The sequence below is a fragment of the Stegostoma tigrinum genome, chromosome 26, assembly GCF_030684315.1.
Source record: "Stegostoma tigrinum isolate sSteTig4 chromosome 26, sSteTig4.hap1, whole genome shotgun sequence".
NCBI lineage: Eukaryota > Metazoa > Chordata > Chondrichthyes > Orectolobiformes > Stegostomatidae > Stegostoma > Stegostoma tigrinum.
The window spans coordinates 25,873,560-25,894,339 of record NC_081379.1 but is presented as its reverse complement, the minus strand read 5'-3'; the positions used below and the strand labels follow the sequence as shown (position 1 = coordinate 25,894,339).

General features: G+C 38.8%; 1 protein-coding gene across 4 annotated transcripts in view; it reads left to right on the top strand.

The window, feature by feature from the left end:
• LOC125464015 (CAP-Gly domain-containing linker protein 1-like) overlaps window positions 1–20,780 on the top strand; it is a 146,652-nt gene that overhangs the window by 99,137 nt on the left and 26,735 nt on the right. For 2 of the 4 annotated variants that reach the window (XM_059655059.1, XM_059655058.1), the window contains 4 exons: window positions 12,540–12,660; window positions 17,904–17,956; window positions 20,231–20,260; window positions 20,468–20,488. In XM_059655059.1, coding sequence (XP_059511042.1) covers window positions 12,540–12,660; window positions 17,904–17,956; window positions 20,231–20,260; window positions 20,468–20,488 — 225 coding nt within the window. The remainder of the gene's footprint in view (window positions 1–12,539; window positions 12,661–17,903; window positions 17,957–20,230; window positions 20,261–20,467; window positions 20,489–20,780) is intronic. The other 2 variants (XM_059655062.1, XM_059655060.1) reach the window with 1 other exon arrangement.

The window sequence follows — 20,780 nt, the reverse complement described above, 5'->3', positions numbered from 1 at the left end:
TGTGGACCCTTCCCAGGTCTGTTGAGGTTCTCCAGCAAATGAGATTATTGATTTGTTCGCCAAGCTGATAGGTTGGTTTGCAGATGTTTTGTCACCATACTAGGTAACATCATCAGTGTACCTAAAATGAATTGTTATTGGTTTGTCCCACTTATTATTTACGCGGCCCAATCTGGTATGGTGGTTGGCCTCATTTCTCGTTCTGCTTCATTGTGGCTGGTGTATGGGGTCTATTTCCATATGTTTGTTGAAGAAGTTCCTGGTTGAGTGCCAGGCCTCTATGACATCCTGTGCATGACTTTGGTTGGCTTGTCTGAGGAAGGTTACATTGTTTGTTTTTTGTTTAAAATTCTTACAATAGCTTTCAAATTCTGCTGTTTGCAAGGGTCTGCTGACAAATTGGCCCCCATGTTTCCTAACACGACAACAATGTGCTTCAAGTAGTGTCCACTGTGAAGCATTTTGAAACATCTGGTAGTCATGAAACGCATTGTACATATGCAAATATTTCTATCTTTTTTTAAACAAGTGCTGTATAAATACATTTAAACATGAATTTAATAGATTAGAAGAAAATTTTTCTGCAGCCTATATTGTATCTGGAGTTACTTGTTCCTGACAGAATCACAGAATCCTATGGTGGAGAAAGATGCCACTTAGTCCATCGAATTTGCAATAAGCCTGCAAAGTGCATCCCATTCTGATCTGTACCCCCTGTCCCCATCTGGCTAATCCACCTAGCCTTCGCATTGCATTCCTGGACTTTACCGGGCAAGTTAGCATGGTTAGTTCATCGAACCTGCACATCTTTGGACTGAGAGAGGAAACTGGAGTTCCCAGTGGAAACTTACTGGGGACAATGTGCAAACTCCACACAGTCAGTCACCCAAGGCTGGAATTGAATCTGGATCCCTGGCACTGAGAGCCAGTAGTGGTAACCACTGTGCTGCTCCAAGGTGGCTGAAATAGGTGCCTGAAATTAAAAATACTTAATTTACAAAGAACAAACATCTTTAAATCAAAATCAGAAAAGTTACTTTTTTGCATAATTTTGCAGCATTGTCAATCCTCTAATAACAAAAATATGATAATATTGCTAGAATTTTCAGTTAAAAAGTGCTCATAGTTCAGTTATTTTTGGGGAAAAAATTAACTCCGGCTTTGCTTTCAACAGATAATCTAACAAGGTCAGATTTCTTTAGCAAATTGTATTTTTGTCTTTCATTCTAAAATAACTCCAAAATTTGAATGATGTCAATGATGCTCCCAAATTTTTATGTATGTCTATTCATGTTTTTAAAGAGCGCATCCAGTTTTCTGCTAGAACTGCTCTCTGTGGAACTCTGGACATAGCTTGTGAGAAAGGATAGTGGTGGGGTGGCAGAGACTAGCTTATTGTAAAACAATATCCCTGGTCTGAAAGCAAACAACGATGCTAGAAATGAACAGGTTCTAAGGGATTCCTTTATTAATACAACCAAGACAGAAGCTGCTCATTCTTGCAGACACCTGATTCTTTCTAGGCTCTATGAAAGTTTTCTGCTTTGAATTTTTGAAGAACAGAACTATGCCTGAGATGCATCTAAGATTGTTACAGTAAAACAATTTAAATAAAATTACAATCCAACCCTTTTTTTCATTGGGTTGCTCAATTTCAATGTTTCACTAGTCTTTTTAAATGCTGGTGTAGAAATAATTAGAGGATGCAAGTGCTTTGATTGTGTAAAAGAAATTCTATGGTCTGTTATCTCAATGAACCAGACTACTGCATCGCAATGGTCCAATATAGATCTGCATCTTATTTCAGCTGCTCTCCTTCTATAACCACAAGTGTATTTTGCCAAGTGTTTTTAATTTAATTCAAGAGTTGGAATACTTGGCAGTGATTTCGATCCATTGAAAGGTCACTGATGCATTTACAGAAATTAACATCGTGGGCAGACAAAACTTTAAGTATGGTGTAGGTCTTTTGCACAGCTGAAGATGTTCGTTCAGTCCGTAGAGAATATTCTTATGATGAATGCCTCTGTTAAATCATACTGTGAAAAGATATTGTTACATCTAGGGTTTAATTCAAAATTTATGACCTTTGATCAGAGTATTTCCATACATGCAAGGATAAATGAAGAAAAACATTTATATGGGTTCAGCACAGTGATGCTATATGGTGTCATTTGGAACGATGGGATATTCGTGGGCAGACTTTTTTTTTGGCCCTCAATGCAATAATTTCTCAGTTCATTACTGGTACTATTCTACTGGAAAGGAGAAAATAAAGCAAATGAGGAAATATATGTATGAACGTAAATGCCTTGAATGGAAGTTTTCGTCAACAGTGAAACATGAAGTGGTATTGTACAGAGATAACAAAGTGTGGAGCTGGATGAACACAGCAGGCCACGCAGCATCTTAGGAGCACAAAAGCTGACGTTTCGGGCATAGACCCTTCATCAGAAAAGGGGGATGGGTAGAGGGTTCTGAATTAAATAGGGAGAGAGGGGGAGGCGAACGGAGGATGGAAAGACGAGAAGATAGGTGGAGAGGAGAGGATAGTTGGGGAGGTAGGGAGGGAGATAGGTCAGTCCGTGGAGGACGGACAGGTCAAGGGGGCAGGATGAGGTCAGTAGGTAGGAAATGGAGGTGGGGCTTGAGGGAGGAGGGGATAGGTGAAAGGAAGGACAGGTTAGGGAGGTGGGGACGAGCTGGGCTGGTTTTGGGATGCAGTGGCGGGGGGAGGGGCAATTTTGAAGCTTGTGAAATTCACATTGACCATTGGACTGCAGGGTTCCCAAGCGGAATATGAGTTGCTGTTCCTGCAACCTGCGGGTGGCATCGTTGTGGCAGTGCAGGAGGCCCAGGATGGACATGTTGTCTAAGGAATGGGAGGGGGGAGTTGAAATAGTTCGCGACTGGGAGGTGCAGTTGTTTATTGCGAACCAAGCATAGATGTTCTGCAAAGTGGTCCCCAAGCCTCTGCTTGGTTTCCCCAATGTAGACGAAGCCACACTGGGTACAGCAGATGCAGTATACCACATTGGCAGATGTGCAGGTGAACATTTGCTTGACATGGAAAGTCTTCTTGGGGCCTGGGATGTGGGTGAAGGAGGTGTGGGGGCAAGTGTAGCACCTCCTGCGATTGCAGAGGAAAAATGCCAGGTATGGTGGGGTTGGAGGGAAGTGTGGAGCGTACAAGGGAGTCCCAGAGAGAGTGGTCTCTCCCGAAGGCAGACAAGGTTGGGGATGGAAAAATGTCTTTGGAGGTGGGGTCGGATTGTAGATGGCGGAAGTGTCGGGGGATGATGCGTTGTTTCCGAAGGTTGGTGGGATGGTATGTGAGGACAAGGTAGATTCTCTTTTGGCGATTGTTGTGGGAATGGCGTGTGAGGGATGAGTTGCAGGGAGACATGGTCGAGCACGTTCTCGACCACTGCGGGGGGAGGAGTTTGCGGTCCTTGAAGAACGAGGACATCTGGGATGTATGGGAGTGGAATCACCCATCCTGGGAACAGATGTGGTGGAGGTGGAGGAATTTGGAATAGGGGATGGAGTTTTTGCAGGAAGGTGGGTGGGAGGAGTTGTATTCTATCTAGCTGTGGGAGTCGGTGGGCTTGAAATGGATATTGGTTTCTTGGTGGATGCCTGAGATGGAGACGGAGAGGCCCAGGAAGGTGAAGGATGTGTTGGAGATGGTCCAGATGAACTTGAGGTTCAGGTGGTAGGTGTTGGTGAAGTGGATGAACTGTTCAAGCTCCTCTTGGGAGCATGAGGAGGCGCTGATACAGTTTTTAATGAAGGAAGAGGTGGGGGTTAGGGCCAGTGTAGGTGCGGAAGAGGGACTTCAACGTAACCTACAAAGAGGCAGACATAGCTTTGGCCCATACGGGTACCCATGGCCACCCCCTTGGTATTGTACATCCTTACAGGATTATTTATTCCTCTTCCATGAATTATGAAACCCAAGCCACCTATTGAATTTATTTTATAAACCATGATTTAGATGTTATCGTGAGGTAGTAGGAACTGCAGATGCTGGAGAATCTGAGATAACAAGGTGTAGAACTGGGTGAACAAAGCAGGCCAAGCAGCATCAGAGGAGCAGGAAGGCTGACATTTCAGGCCTAGACCCTCCTTCAGAAAGGGGGATGGTGTAGGGGGGTTCTGAAATAAATAGGGAGAGGGGAGTAGGTGGATAGAAGAGAAGATAGGTGGAGAGGAGACAGACAGGTCAAAGAGGTGGGGTGGATCCAGTAAAGATGAGTGTAGGTGGGGAGGAAGGGAGGAGATAGGTCAGTCCAGGGAGGACGGACAGGTCAAGGAAGCGGGATAAGGTTAGGAGGTAGGAGATGGGCGTGGGACTTGAGGTGGGAGGAGCGGATAGGTGAGAGGAAGGACAGGTTAGGGAGGCAGGGACAAGCCGGGCTGGTTTTGCAGTAGGGGGAGGGGAGATTTTGAAGCTGGTGAAGTCTATATTGATACCATTGGGCTGCAGGGTTCCCAAGCGGAATATGAGTTGCTGTTCCTGCAATCTTCGGGTGGCATCGTTGTGGCTCTGCAGGAGTCCCAGGGTGGACGTGTCGACTGAGGAATGGGAGGGGGAGTTGAAATGGTTCGCGACTGGGAGGTGCCGTTGTTTAGTGTGAACTGAGCATAAGATGTTCCGCAAAGTGGTCCCCAAGCCTCCGCTTGGTTTCCCCGATGTAGAGGTCATATCTCTACATGGCCTGCTCTACATCGGGGAAACCAAGCAAAGGCTTGTGGGCTGTTTTGCAGAACACCTATGCTCGGTTCACAATAAACAACTGCACCTCCCAGTCGCGAACTATTTCAACTCCCCCTCCCATTCCTCAGTCGACATGTCCATCCTGGGCCTCCTGCACTGCCACAACGATGCCACCTGAAGGTTGCAGGAACAGCAACTCATATATTCTGCTTAGGAACCCTGCAGCCCAATGGTATCAGTGTGGATTTCACATGCCTCAAAATCTCCCCTCCCACCCACCACATCCGAAAACTAGCCCAGCTCATCCCCACCTCCCTAATCTGTTCTTCCCCTCACCTATCCCCTCCCCCCACCTCAAGTCCCACCCCCATTTCCTACCGACTAACCTCATCCCGCCCCCTTGACCTGTCCGTCCACCCCGGACTGACCTATCTCTTCCCTACCTTCCCACCTACACTTACTTCTACTGGCTCCATCCCCGCCTCTTTGACCTGTTTGTCTCCTCTCCACCTGTCTTCTCCTCTATCCATCTTCGATCTGCCTCCCTCTCTCCCTCTATTTATTTCAGAACCCTCTTCCCCTCCCTGTCTCTGATGAAGGGTCTGGGCCTGAAACGTCAGCTTTCCTGCTGCTAAGATACTGCTTGGCCTGCTGTGTTCATCTAGCTCCACACCTTGTTATCTCAGATTCTCTAGCATCTGCAGTTCCTATTATCTCTAGATAAAGGAAGAACCAGTGAATGTGATATATTTTGGATTTTCAGAAGTATTTAGGCTACTTAAGATGAGATCCTACTGTATTGGAGGTAGTATATTCATGTGGATAGAGGATTGACTAACTGACAGAAGACCAGAAAGTTGGGATGAAGGATTGCTTTCAATATGGCAACCTGTAAGTACAGGAGTGCCACTCAGTCAGAATTGGCGCCACATTTATTTGCGATTCAAATGAACGACTTGGGATAATAAAATGAGTGTAATATAGGCAAGTTTGCATATGATGCGAAAATCAATGGGGAGACTGATGGTAAAGATGACAGAAAAGGAGGTTAAGTGAGTAGACAGAAACTTGACAGATGGAACGTAATGTGAAAAATGTAAGTTTGTGTGCTTAGGCAGGGAGAATAAAGGAGCTTAAATGGAAAAAGATTGCAGAAAATTAAGCACAGTTTTGTAAGTCCTCCTGCATAAATCACAAAATTAGCAAATAGGTTCAGGTAGTAAGGAAGGTAGACTGAATGGTGGCCTTTATTTGAAAGATAATGGAATATAAAAACGAGCCAGTACTGCTAAAACTATACAGGACAATAGTTAGACCTTACCTAGAATATTATGAACGGTTTTGGCCTACTTATCTAAAAATGATATACTCACATTGAATCCCAGAGAATGCTCACTTCTTTGATTTTGAATATGAAGGGATTACTAATAAGAGAGTTTGAGTAGAGTGTGTCATTTTTATTGAAGTTTAGAAAAATGAGAAGACCGCCTTATTGAAATGTACAAGATTCTTCGAGTCTTGACAGGATAGATGCCGATTGATTGTTTCTCCCTTGAGGGAGAGTCCTGGACCAGAAGGCATAATATCAAAGTAAGAGATCATACAGTTAGAACAGATGAGGGGGAGTTTTTTTTTCCTGAGAGTTGTGAATTTGTGGAATTCTTTGCCAAAGTGGTCTGTAGAGGCTAGGCCATTAACTGTATACAAGGCTAAGATGGGCAGATTTTTTAATCAGGGTTTTGAGGATCAGAAAGAAAACTGGAATGAGGATTAGCTGACCAGTCATGATTTTATGTGCCAAATGGCCATCCTTCGCTTCTTTGTCTTATGATCTTCTGTTTCAACTCATCATCTGAAACTCTTATTTGTACATTCATTACCTTTAGACTTGACTGTGTCAAAGCATTACTGAATAAAAAAAGAAACTGCAAGGACTGATGATGCTGTAAACCAGAAACAAAAACAAATTGCTGGAAAAACTCAGCAGGTCTAGCAGCATCTATGGAGAGAAATCGCAGTTAACACTTTGGGCCCAGTGACCCTTCCTCAGAACTGATGGTCGCTAGAAAAAAATCGGGTTTTTCTCTGCAGAACATAGGGTGGCGAGGAGGAAGGCATGCACGGTAGGTGGAGATAGAGCCCAAAGAGAGAGAAAAGCAATAAGACAACTAATGGCATGGATAATGATCAACCTAAGAGAATGAATAACTGCTAATTGGGACTCATAGTAGCTAAGAATGTTTGGGGGTGGGGTAAGGTGTGGGGAAGGCACTGACGCCCTAAAATAGCTGAATATAATATTGTCTTGAAGACCTGAGATTTCTTAAGCAGAAAATCGGGTGCTGTTCTTCCAGCTTGTACTGAGCTACGTTGGAGTGCTGCAGCAAGCTTGAGACAGATGTTGTACAGGGAATAAGGTGATGTGTTTAAATGGCAGGCAAAGGTAAGCTCAGGGTCTTTTTTTGTGTACAGAACATTAGTTTTGGACTCCCATACTCTGGGGGGAAAAGACCTTGACTATTCACCTTATCCATGCCCCAGGGAATTTTATACGCCTCTATACGGTCACTCCCCACCTTCTGACACGCCAAGGTGAAAAGCCCCAGCCTGTTCAGCCTCTTTTTATAACTCAAACTGCCCAGTCTTGTTAACATCCTTGTAAATCTTTTCTGAATCCTTTAAAGTTTAACAACATCTTTCCTATAGCATGGATACCAGAATTGAATGCAGTTTTCTGAAAGTGGCCCCACCAAGGTCCACAACATGACATCCGTACACTCAGTGATTCCCATCCTCTGTGCACTGACAAACAAAGGCAAGCATACCAAACCCTGCCTTCACCGCCATATCTACCCGTAACTCCACCTTCAAGGAACTGCGGACCTGCGCCCCTAGGTCTTAAAAAAAAGGCTCATCTAATTCTGTGCTGCTGAGCACTTTTGATTTTAATTGCTGCATTTTTGGTGGCCACACTTTCCGTTGACTCGGCCCCAAGGGCTGGAAGTTCTTCCCTACACTACTTTATCTTAATTTCCCCTCTTTAACATAATCCTTAGAAATCAAGCTTTTGGTCATCTGGCTTTATCTCCTTATGTAGCTGTGCCTCATATAGGGTCCTAAAATGCACCTGTGAAGCACTTCAGGGCCTTTTAATTGTATTTGCGTCTAAGTTATTCATGTTATAGAATGCCTTTAGTGTAGAAACATGATTCAGAAAGACATTCAAAAGTAGATGAACAAAAGGAAATGGCCAAAAGCTTAATCAAAGAAAATTTTAAAATGGTCCTACCAAAGGATAAAAAGAGCAAGAGACTTCAGTTGAGAATTTAAAATCTTGGGCCAAGCCTGGTGAGGGTATGTTGGTGCAGCAAATGTGAAATGAAGGATAAAATTCAAATCCATCAGAAGAACAGAATCTCAAGGAGTTGAAGACAGTGAGCGCTGAAGACATTTTGGCATGCTGAAGATGTTAAATTACATGCATTTTGGATGGAGAGATGATGTAAATCTACAGTGATGTGGGTGATGGAACTCAATGGGCACAGAGTTTTGGATGAGCTGAAGATTATAGAGTGAGAGAATTTTTCTATTGGATTTGTTGAACTTGCAGACATCGAGAGATTTTCAGCATTTGATAGCATTAAAGCTATTCTTAACTTCCCAAAATTCTAAACTGCAGATCTTTTGTAAATAACTGTGAACCCCCTTGTGTGCATATCATGTTTCCAACAGTTGTTAAATAAATATTTCTATTTCCTTGTGTCTAGCATTTGTATAATAAATTTTTACTGTTGTGCATTTGTGCTCTTCAGATGTGACTTTAACCAAATGAAGCTGTTGAGATTGATTTTTTTTTTTTTCTTTCAATGATTACCATTGCTGTAATTACATGGTGTAAGGTTGACTTGTCTGATATAGGTTACCTCCAGGAAAATATGGTTTGTATGAGCTGTACCTCAAGTGTATTGTACTTTTTTCCATTTTTTTGTATTTTCCCATTTCAACCAAAGAAAAACTGTGTGAGATCTCTCGATACAAAATTCCTTGGTAAAATGTATTCTGTCCAATTTCCACTCTAGGGCCCTGGTGAGGGCACAGTGGTTAATTATTTTTCCACAATTTATTGATCAACACACCCTCTGTGAAAGGCTTGTGAATGGGCTGTCTAATGGGCATTTTGTTTTTCTCTTATTTTTGAAATACAAGCCTCTAAAATGAGTCTCAAATTTAAAAACTAGTGAGTACATCAAGGTGGTTTTTCTTTGTTATTCTCTATCTGCAGTAAAATTACATGGAGGTGTTTATTGACTCATATTACTGATCACCAATAAGGTTTTACTAAAAATCAAAAGAACTGTGGATGCTGTAAATCAGCAATAAAAGCAGACGTTGCTGGAAAAGTTCAGGTCTGGCAGCATCTGTGAAGAAAAATCAGACTTTTGGGTCCGGTGAGCCTTCCTCAGGTTTTACGTCCTGTTTCGAATGCTGCAGCTATAAAATAAATGCCCTAAACAAGATGCTTGCTAAAATATTTTGAATCAGTTTATTTAAATATAATAATGTGTAACTGTTTGCAATCTGAAAATGACAAACTATCATAAATTGAATGCTACACTCACATCATAAGTGAAACTGTTATAGTTGTCTCTGTGTGTATTATGTATATTTGTGAGAATGTCTGAAATGGTCAGTGAGGAGCTGTCCTTTATCTTGGCTACCATATCACTTGGTATTTTAACTTTGTAGATATATAAACTACAAGGATTATGTAATTTACTCTGAAGTGCTTTGACTGGTTGATCAAAATTATATGACTGGAAGCTCTCATTCACTCTTATCCATTGATCCCTGAGAATAGGTAACTGTTCCATAATTGAGGTTCACTGGTTCCCTGATCATCTAGCATTTAAATGCCTTTATTTGTATAGATTAGGTAATGCTATTGCTGTAACTTTTTTTAAACCAATGCCAAAGATTCCAATGATAAGACAGCAAGAAGCCAGGTACTACAAAGGAAATAAGTTGTTTCTAATTGTTTTCAAGATTTTTGAATTCTGCACTCGTTGCACATTCCTTGTTGCCCTCAAGGTGATGTACAGTCTCCTTTTGAAGGATTGCATTTGTGGTGATACAGTTGAGATGCTGTGGTTAATTAAAGAAACCCAGACATTGCTGATGGGCAGTTCTGCTCTCGGTACTACTTAATGTCAAGGAAAGATGGAGTTTTTATTGGCTCAATGTAACTTTCTACCTATCAGCATACTCCTTAATGTTATCCAAGTTCTGCCATGGGCTGCTCCATTGTTGAAATTCTGTGGATTGAGATTTGCATCAGCTTTTATGGCATTGTACCAACCAAGTTTGAAAGCTGTCCAATTTCCAACTCCCCAGATCTTCTGTAACTAAGCTTTTGGTCATATCCACTAATATGTTGTGGAGATTATATATGGAATTTATTTTCTTGCACCTCTGAAATACTTTGGAGCTGTTAACTTCATTTGTGACATACCAGTGTAAGTTGATTATATGCAAATTTAAATTTTATGGGATAGTTTGGCATAACAAATTAATACCTTTTTTGAGATCCTTCATCTCCTATGCTGATTTCACACATAATCCTCTAGCAATCTCTACAATTTGTGTTCATGCTGTAATCTACTTTGTGCAGGGTGCATGCTGGCGTTCTAGGCAGACTGACCTGGATAGTTTGTTTTCTGTTCCCCTGAGGTACATTGTGTCTGTGATACCTCCATGGCAACCTGCAAAAAATCTGTAACTGCCAGACCCCTCATAAAATCCGATCACCCCAGATGATTGCATCCTAAACCTTACAGTTTTCAATGGGAAAATGATTAAAATGAAGAAACCAAAAAATGCAGAAAGGCTTTGGGTTTTATAAGTAAACAATTATATATTTCAGTTCTTTCAAAACTAAGATGTTAATTACGTACCTTTTTACTAATTCAATTTTTAAAGAAAAATACAAGGTATTTTGTTTCAATACAGTACATTTGGAAATTAATTTACAATTAACTTTTCTGATTTTTTTTCACCTGTCCTCAATACTTTACATAATCTATTCTATCTCTTCCTTGTCCTTCTTGGAATTTCCTCCTTCCATTTCCGGTAATGTAAACTTACTTTATGGATACTTTATTAACTCCCACAACTGTTCAAACTAGGTTTCTTTCCATCTTGCTCATCTGAGGACTAGATTTATTTATCCTGGTTTCTCCCAGTCTTGTTTTATTTCTTTTACATACAAACATCCAAAAATGAGCAGGAGTAGACCATTAGATATTTAGCCACTCTAGCCGGCTCTGCCGTTCAATAAGATAATGGCTAATGTGATTGTGAATGTTAATCTGCGTTCCTATCCCTAGCTCCAATAACTCTTGACTTCCTTGTTAGTGGAAAAAAATACCTACCTTCGCTTTAAAAACACATGGAACACTTTTTTTTGTGTATTGTTTCAATCCATTTTCCATGCAAAAACGTTCAAAATCATCCCTTCCTCCTTTTAGCATTATTTGAATTGGTCAAAGAGTGTTGCAATTAAAAGTCTTAGGCCATGGAGTTGATTTGTATAAGCTTTACTTTGATTTCAAATATGTTGCATGTGCAGCGTGTTTCTGTCTATTTTCCTTATTTTTCTCCAGGTTTTCATTTGCGTGGAGCCATTTTGTCTTTTTACTCTGGCTATTTACATCTTCTTTTGTTAACATATCTCTGACTCATCTCATAGATTTGTTGTATCATTTTCTGTTGAGCAGGTTGCAGGCTACTACATTAATATCATCAGTGTTTGGTTGGTTGATTTTCTCTCCCAATCTGATAAAGACCATATATGAGATAAAATGTTTTGATTTTCTTTATTGATGCTGCCAGACCTGTTGCTTGTTTTCATTTCTAACTCCAAATTTGGAGTTTTTTCCTTTTTAATAATGCATCTTCTTCTCTGTGCCTCGGTATTAGAAATGTGACATACCCCCGATGTGTTATTTTCCTCTGTCATCTTTGACTTGTACTTTTAACCATTGTATATTCAGATTTCCTGCCAATGCTGTTCTCACCTGATTAGGTGATCAGAGCCGACTTATTCTGTCTGATTTTCTGATGATGGGTCTAGGCCTGAAACATCAGCCTTCCTCCTCCTATGATGCTACTTGGCCTGCTGTGTTCATCCAGCTTTACACCTTGTTATCTCTTATTCTGTCAGTTTCTCTCTGCCCTCTCTTCCTTCTATCCTGTACAAGAAACACTTGCTTCACTCCTCCACCATCTTCCAACAGCGCTGTCTCAGCTCAGGAATTTACCAAGTGAGACTTAAGAGTCAAAGCATGTTATCTCGATTGTATGAATCTGTCAACTCTGAACCTAATAATTCAAGCAATGCTGCTTTTCAAAGAGATTAATTGTGAAGTAGATGTGAAGCATAATAGATATGTGCATTTTACAGTTGTCAACAGTGAAATTAATTACAATTAGGCTCTGGTTTGCAGCTGTGTAAATGGATGGATTTGTCTGTTAGTGGCAACGCTTACTAAATTGTTCTAAAAATATTTCTCCTCCACTTATTGTTTAAGATCTTGTGATAGCTCCCTGGACAGAACTTTTACAGTTAAGAAGCTCACGCTTTATTTTTGAAGTGCAAGGTTTATATTTGTAGCCCTAAAGGGTTGCTTTGCACATTTCACATCATATTAGCATGTGTGACCTAGAAACGTTTTAGAGTTATACTGATTCTCTCCCACTGTTCCTTCACTTGACTCCCATCAGTGGTTACTATAGTAACTGTGCACTCACTTTGCCTTTACAGAGAGGAGCTGAAGCTGGCAGCAGCCCAGAAATCCCAGCAGCTGGCAGCACTGCATGAAGAAAACGGCAAACTTGCAAGCGAGCTGGACAGAAGCAAGGACGAAGTCACCAGTCATCAGAAGGTATGTGCTGTGAAAAGATGTTTTGGATCTTTCCACACCAAAACATGCTGACAATTTTAGAATTTCAAAATGTATTACATCAATATTTGTTAGTTCCATAATCAGAATAATCTAGCATCATTTTTAAATACTTTATTTTTTCCTATAGTTTTATTCTACAAATCACATTTTAATTTAATATCTAATCATGTAATCACTGTTTTTGCCAATTGTGTAATGCTATGTTAGCCACACTGATGAATGATAATGGTAAAAATCTTTAAGACAGTGTTTTTTTGGTCATTTTAAAGCTTTAGAATTGGAATGTCTGTAATCACAATCCCTACATTACATGTTACCCCTAGTAACATGCATTCAAAACCCTCTATTTGCATAATTCATTTTTTTTGTCTTGATGTATGGTGGACATGCATTTATAATCTAACTTTGCGGTAATAATTATATGGGTGAATTATAGCTGCTTGAGAATTTCTTAATTCCTTTTCCCTAAATTCCCTAAATACCCAAACTTGGTTTGCTGGATTCTGTGTCTGTTTATATTGACTTATGGAGGTATGATTAGCTTATGTAGGCACTTGGAAGCAATAGCCTGCAAGCAACACTAACATAAAATTTTCAAAATTCACCAAAAACAATTTTTATTTTTGTTGTTTTGTATGACTGAATTTTCTAATATTTATGTAATTCAATTACTTGTTTGCATACTATAAACCTATTTTTTGTTTTATGTAAAAGGATTTCAGCTCATCACCTAATTGCATTATTTTGCATGTTAAATAATAAACTACATTATAATTTTCATGCTAATCAGAATTCAGATTAAATAATATTAACAAGTTTCCAAGATATTTTATAAAAATAGTTCATTACTCACATTTTCCTTAGATAAAATTAGTTCATAACTGAGATCAGATGCTGATGAAGACACAATTAACTTAATCCTGAACATGCATAAGGCTAAGCTAATACCCAAGTGTTTTCTAACTAGTAAAAAACTTGTCCAAAAAATATACTGTACATCACAAAAATACGTGAGCTTCAGTAGTTAAGTACTGAAATATTGCACTGTACTTAAATATTTGGATTTAGCCAGGCTATCGTAGGTAGCAAACATCAGTGAATCTGTTAAGTGGCAAAATGTTACATTGTCTACCCTCAGAAATGCTGGATCAACGGTCCTGATGTAAAGACAGGCTGTCTTGTGAATTTTTAAAAAGTTGCTTTATTAAAAAATTGGACAATATATTTTCCATGTTTGTACCAGATAATAGTTATTTGACTTCCTCAATTTCATAAGTATGAAATTTTGTAATTTCTTTTATCTTATCTCTGACATCTTGTGGCCTGGCTGTTGATGCTTCACTTAGTCTTTCACTATGGGTAGCGTTGTACTGTAAAGCTAAGTTGGCAATGAATTGAATCGAGGCAATCCAAGAGCTAGTTTAAAACTCTAGCAGCAAGTGAGGAAAGAAGATTTTTTCCTGTGTGGCAAAAGTGTCAAGCTTCTGGGAAGTTGAAAGGCTTGCATTTTGACCCATTGTGATATCGTATGCAGTCTAACTGATTTGGTTCTTTCCAGTTACAGTTGAAGATTTCTTCTACATGTGCACCATCATTCCAAAAGGATATCATGCCCTTCACAGTTATAGCAGGATTCACATTTGTAAAATACTAGTCTATTTTTAAAAGCGTATTATAACTTATTGAAACTTAATTTATTGAATGGTTTCCTGTTTTATAAACATGATCATATACACATTTTACAGTAGTTAAATTTCAGTAAACTGACGTTTATTCTTGCTGTCAAGCAAAAATCAACTTTGCAGGTCAGTGTATTTAAGTTGAACAGAAGCCAAGGCGTCTATGATCCTGTAACAAAATGCCTTGTAAAACCACATTCGTTATATTAATTAATGGCAGACTTGCATTTTGTAACCTCAAGATATCTCAAAGCCATTTACAAGCAATAAGGAGTATTTTCAAATTGTTTTTGTGGTAATTTCGGAAGTATACCTCTCTCTTTTTAAAATTCATGAACATCCTGGCCAAGAGTCACAAGCCTCTGTTGATGTGCAAGAAACATCTGTGTACAGTAGGACAGTACCAAAATGAACTTTCAAAGCTCTGAAAAGAAACATTTTAATGCAGTGTAGATTTTAATTATATCAAGAATGTCCTTGTCTAAGTACATGATAAACACATTGAATGGAAAATACGCAGTGTCTAAGTCATTTATTTTGAACCGAGAAACATGTAATTTCTTTTTAATTCAATAAATCTGATATTGCACTGACACCAGAAAGAATATGTTGGATTGGAAAGATACAATAAGCAATGTTTTACAAAAATCAATGCTGAGGCCTCACGATAAGTGTGGTGCTGGAAGAACACAGCAGGCTAGGCAACATCAGAGGAGCGGGAAAGTTGACATTTTGGGTTGGGACCCTTCCGAAATGTCAACTTTTCTGCTCTGATGCTGCATGGCTTGTTATGTTCCTCCAGGTCCACACTCTGTTATCCTGACTCCAACATCGGCAGTTCTAACTGTGTCATGTTGAAGCTTCAACTGCTTACAATCTATATCAATAACTTGGATAAAAGGACCAAACACATTGATTGTTAGATTTGCTGCTTTTCATTTAGTAATTCATAGAATGTGAATGTCATTGGATCAGCTGGCATTTATTGCCTGTCCCAAATTGCCAAGGAGAGGCTGGTGGTGAACTTGAACCAACGGTGAACGACTACAGTCCACATGATGTAGATGTAGCGAAGAATTCCGATCCAGTTGCAATGAAGGAACCGCAGTGTAATTACGTGTTAGAATGGTGCATGGCTCAGAGGGAAACTTGCAAGTAGTGTTGATCCCATGCATCTACTACTTTTTTGTGCTTTTAGGTGGTAGAGGTTATAGGTTTAGAAGACATGTCTAAGAAACCTTGGTGAGTTATTGCAGTGGGATGTTGTAGGTTGTACATTGCAACACAGAACAGCCATGAATGCACTTAAGTCGTTCAAAAGCAGGTGATTATCAACATTATTAGCCGCACAAATTAAAAATGTGTGTTGGCTTAGTGGTAGTACTTTCATACCTCAAACAGAATGTTGTGTATCCAGAACCCATTCTAAAAATTTGAGCAAGGAACCAAGGATGTCTCACAATTTGTGTTGAAGTGCTACACTAGAGGCGCAATGTAAAATCGCGGTCCTTTCAACTTTGCCAGATGAATGTAAAAGATCTGTTATTTGAAGAAAATAAGAAACAGTTAGTCAGTAAGCATGGAAAAAGGTCCTTCAGCCCAACTCATCCATGCCAGCCAGGTTTCTTAAGCTAAACTAGTCCCATTTGCCTGTGTTTGGCCTGTATCCCTCTATAAACCTTTCCGATCCACGTACCTGTTTAAATGTTGTAATTGTACCCTTCCTCTGGCAGCTTGTTCCATATACATGCCAGCCTCTGTGGTAAAAGCTGCCCCTGAGGTCCCTTCACCTGGACTGCAGGTCAGCATGTATCCCTCAATTAACATCACTAAATGTTGTCATTTATTTCACTGCTATTTGCGTGGCACTTCTGTGTGCAAGCTGGCATCCTACATTTTCTTACATTTGCAATAATGAGTGCGGATCAAAGATATTCACTTGGCTGTAAAATGTTCTAGGAGAGCTGACATTTTAACACGCATGCTAAGTTCTTTATCTCTGGGTGAAAGTAATAAGAAATAAAGAAAAATTGAAATCCTGATTTTAAGCACTGAAGCATTTTTGAAAAATGTTTCCTTTCAAATTTCTGCCAAAGTGTGCTAAATTGTTTTGCTATGGGAAGTAGTTTTAACAAAATTAGTATTCTTGAGTTTCACAATTTTTGTTCTAAAATCGATTTTTTTTTTTTTGTACAGTTTTCGGTCTAGTGTCTATGCTTTTTTAATCCTCTGATAGGGGCAAATTAAGTCTCTTGTGGAAATACAAATAGTTTATGAGCAAATGCATCATTTCATATCACAGAAAGAGGCTGTTCCACTTAAGATATATTTGCTGGCCCTGCACAAAACCAAATCTGCTACTCTCATTCCCATGCAACCCCTTAAATTTTTTATTCTTCTGTTGCCTATTCATATCCCCTTTGAAACCCACATTTGAATCTGCTTCTTTTACACTCCCATGCAGTACATTGTGGGTCCTAACAATTTTGCTGAAACCCTTTTCCAAGCCCTCCAGTTAGTGCTAAACCTGATTATTACAGCACATTACAGGCTTTCTTCCCATTTTCTATCTTCTGTATTTCAGGTCATCCAAAACTGTGTTTGTTCTATTGCACCTGAGTTTGTTAACCCATCAATTTCCACTTGTCCACATTAACTTCTGGCTAAATAATGTCTCTTTCATTATCTAAACTTGCTATCAAATTCCTTCATGTTTTTTCTTTCAATCTGTCCTCCCAGACCTACAACCCTCCAAGATATATGGAATCTTCTAATTCTAGCCTGTTGTGCAATGCCGATTTATAAATATTACACTATCAGCTGCCTATCCCTAATCTCTGAAATTCCCTCTTGAAATCTCTCGAGCTCTGCTACTAATTTAAGGTGGTCCCTAAAGTCTGACTCTTTGACCAAGCATATGATCAGCTTATTGTCAAATTGCATTTGAAAATGTATTTGTAAAGCGTCGTGAAACATTTCAAGGTATTAAAGGTGCTATATTATGAGAGTCGTCTCTCACATTTGCCTGTTTTAATTCTATCTACATTAGAATCATAGAATGGTTTGTAGCTTTGTAGGAGGCCATTCTGCACATGATGGCTACAGTAGCCCCCATAGGAAGACTTCACCTCATGTCACTTGTCTCTTCCTTACAATGCTGCACAACTTTCTTTCTCTGATAATGATCCAATTTCCTTTTGAAAGCATCAGTTGACCTTGACTCTGGAGCATGATTTTCTTTGCAAGCCAGGAAGGATTTATGCAGAAATAGATAGCAATATTGGCATGCCTTCTCCTGCGCTGTTTCCAACGTGTAGTATTCATCTCGAGTTAGCAGTCAAATATTCAGGAATTAATACCTGTGGTAGTTATGGTGAGCATGTCAATATTGGATACTGTTAATGGCCATTCATATTCTGTTACTGATTTGGGATTTATGTTTTAATATAGCTCATTGAGCTTGAGTATTTGAACAACAAATCTAAATGTTAGATGCCTGTTTTAAAAGACCTTGGAAACTAAAAGGTTTTGCTTTTACTTCAGCTCGAAGAGGAGCGATCTGCACTCAATAATCAGCTGCTAGAAATGAAAAAAAGGTAAGCCCTCCAAATTGTGACGCATAATACCTGAACATGCATGTCAAAATATCCTAGGGCATCAGGGGAATACTTCAGCATAGGAGTTAACCAAATCAGCTTTTTAAATAATGCAAAAATAACTTGGCTGCTAAATGTAAGTGACCATCAATGACAGGAAAAATAATTGAACGGAGTGATTGGATTGTTGTACAGAGAATCAGCAGGAATCGATGGACCTAATGGCTGCCTCCTTTGCTACACTGATACAATTAAATTGGCCCATCACAGCATACTATGTTGATGGACAAACATATACACTTTGTGCGTAACCATTTTACCATGGAAACATCCAAAAGTAGTCATTTACGTAACATGTGCTGGAAAGTTAAGATTGATCTCGATTTTAAACCTAACGTAAAACTTCCAGTTTCACAATGTGCAATTCAACAATATTTTAGGCCACTTTTATACTCGTCCTGTGTTAAGAATTGCTGATCGTGAAACAGTAATTAGATGTGATATTTTCCTGTTCAACAATTTGTCTTTAATACATTTGCCATTAAACTGCCCAAGTTAAAAATTTTAATGTTTGGAATATTTTTGGAACTGGCTCATTGTAAAACCAAGGAAGCGGATTTAACGAGAAAAGTAACTTTAGCATTGTAATATTCAGAAGATTCTTTGTCTTATTTTTGAAACTCCAATCATTGCAATGAGACTGTTGTAAGCTTATTTAATATTCAAATTTTACTGCTGAAATGATGAGATCTAAAAATAAACATAACCAGAGCTAAGTACTCCAAATGTGGGAAATCTAAAGGAAGAACTACTGAAAATGGCAACAGGTCTGGCAGCATCTTAAGTTGAGAGAAACAGAATTAACACTTCAGTTTAGTGACATATCAGAGCTATTGTGATCAAAGTTTACTCTTGTGAAATGTTAAATGTGTTTCTTGTTTGATAGTTGCTGCCGGATCTGCTGCGGATTTTCTGTATGTAACTAGGTTAATATAGATTAATCTCTAATATAGATGAAATCTGAATTTTTCAAAATTTTACAGTTAATAAAGTAACGCTTATGGAAGTACAGTTATTTCAATATTATTTAATAATCCGTAGTCATTTGTCTGTAACAGAATTATTGAAAAAAGTAAAAGGACATTTTTACATATATAAAACTTCCTTGCACTTAATTTCAATGCAAATGTTTATCTTTGTTTAAAGAAAATGTAACAAGTTTCAAATGGTAAGGAGTACATTTACTCGAACAAGTTCCTCTGCCTTATTCTGTGACCTGGATCTTGCTCTGTTGAGATGTAATCAAGCTCAGAACATTACATCTAACCAAAGAAGAGATGCTATTGCTTCTACGCCATGTTTATGCATGAGTAGAAAGAAGGAACATAGCAGGAATGTGAATTATGGATGTCCAGTATAATGTTCTCAAAATTTATGGGTGTAGGCAAACCAGACTGGATCTGAACTGAATTGTGTGCAAGTTAAAAGGTAGCATAGGCAATCAGAATGATTTTGTTAATTTTGTCCAGAATGCATTTCCGGAAGGAGAAACATTTGCATTCTACTTATGTGGAAAAATGCAATGTTATGAGCATAATTCCATTTCACATGCAGCAATACCACTGTTAAAATACCACTGTGTATTCCACTTCTGCATTCTAAATTCCGTCATTTTTAAAATTAGGTCATTATCTTTCAAGTTTTTTTTTGTTTAAATTTGAGGTCACTAAAATGCTTCAACCATTATTTGGGTCACTGTTGAAAATATATGTAAATCCTTTGAGAGCTCAGGGAAATATTTTCCATTCTTACTTTTTCCTAAAATTATATTTTTAAAAATGACCTCCTCTTTCAGTCCAACTAAACCTAAATACCTAAAGAAAACTTAGACTGTATCTGTTCTTAGTATTGGCTGATCAAAGTGGCAAATTCTACCTTTGCTTGCATTTAGTGGAAAAATAACACAGTAGCCCTTGTTATTTCAGGAGAAAAATCAGGAAGCAGTTAAATTTACATATGTTAGCAAAAACCTGATCATCTCTGATTTTCCAAATGTCAAGAATGAACCTGTGCTGTAACTGTTGTAAATGGATATCTATTTCAGTGAACATTGACTTGTGTTTCTGTGCTAACGCAAGCTTGTCGAAGAAGTCACTGTGGCTTGCAAAGTGTCATTGTGTCTTTGCACTACTTCTAAAACCTCATCTCACTCCTTTCTCTCTCCTTCTCCTAATTTTGCTGTCCTTGCTAAATCTGTCTGTCTTTGATGGTAAGACTGAAAAAAGTCTATCCACGTTACAATAAGTAGCCAAAACCAATCGAACTATATTCTTTGTACATACTATGGCTGCAACCTTCCTTTACTGTGTCTTGCTTCTGTGTGAATTATTTCAAGCAGCTTTTTAACGAAATAAACCATTTAATGCGGAATTATGTAACTTCCTGGATTGTAATTTGCATTTTTCCTCCATGTTTCTAACTTGTGCTTCTTGTTATCTTGCATTTTTAAAGCTTGCCCAATAACACTTCAAGGTATTTGCTTCATGACTAGACTTTTTTCTTACTTTCATAGTAAGAGGAGAATCTGGGTGATGCAAGGAACCTTTGATACAAATTGAAAAAACAAAAAGCACTATTAAATTAGTTTTACAGAAATGTTCGTAGTTTGTCTCAATAACTTGAATAGTTGTTGGATTCCTGTTCGTTGTAGGTAATGCTGGTATTTTGAGCATCTAGTCTTTAAGTTTCAAACTTACAACCTGAAAGTTGAGAGCTTTAGGTTCGGAAAACAGTTAGATATACCAATCTAATTTTCTAATTTGAT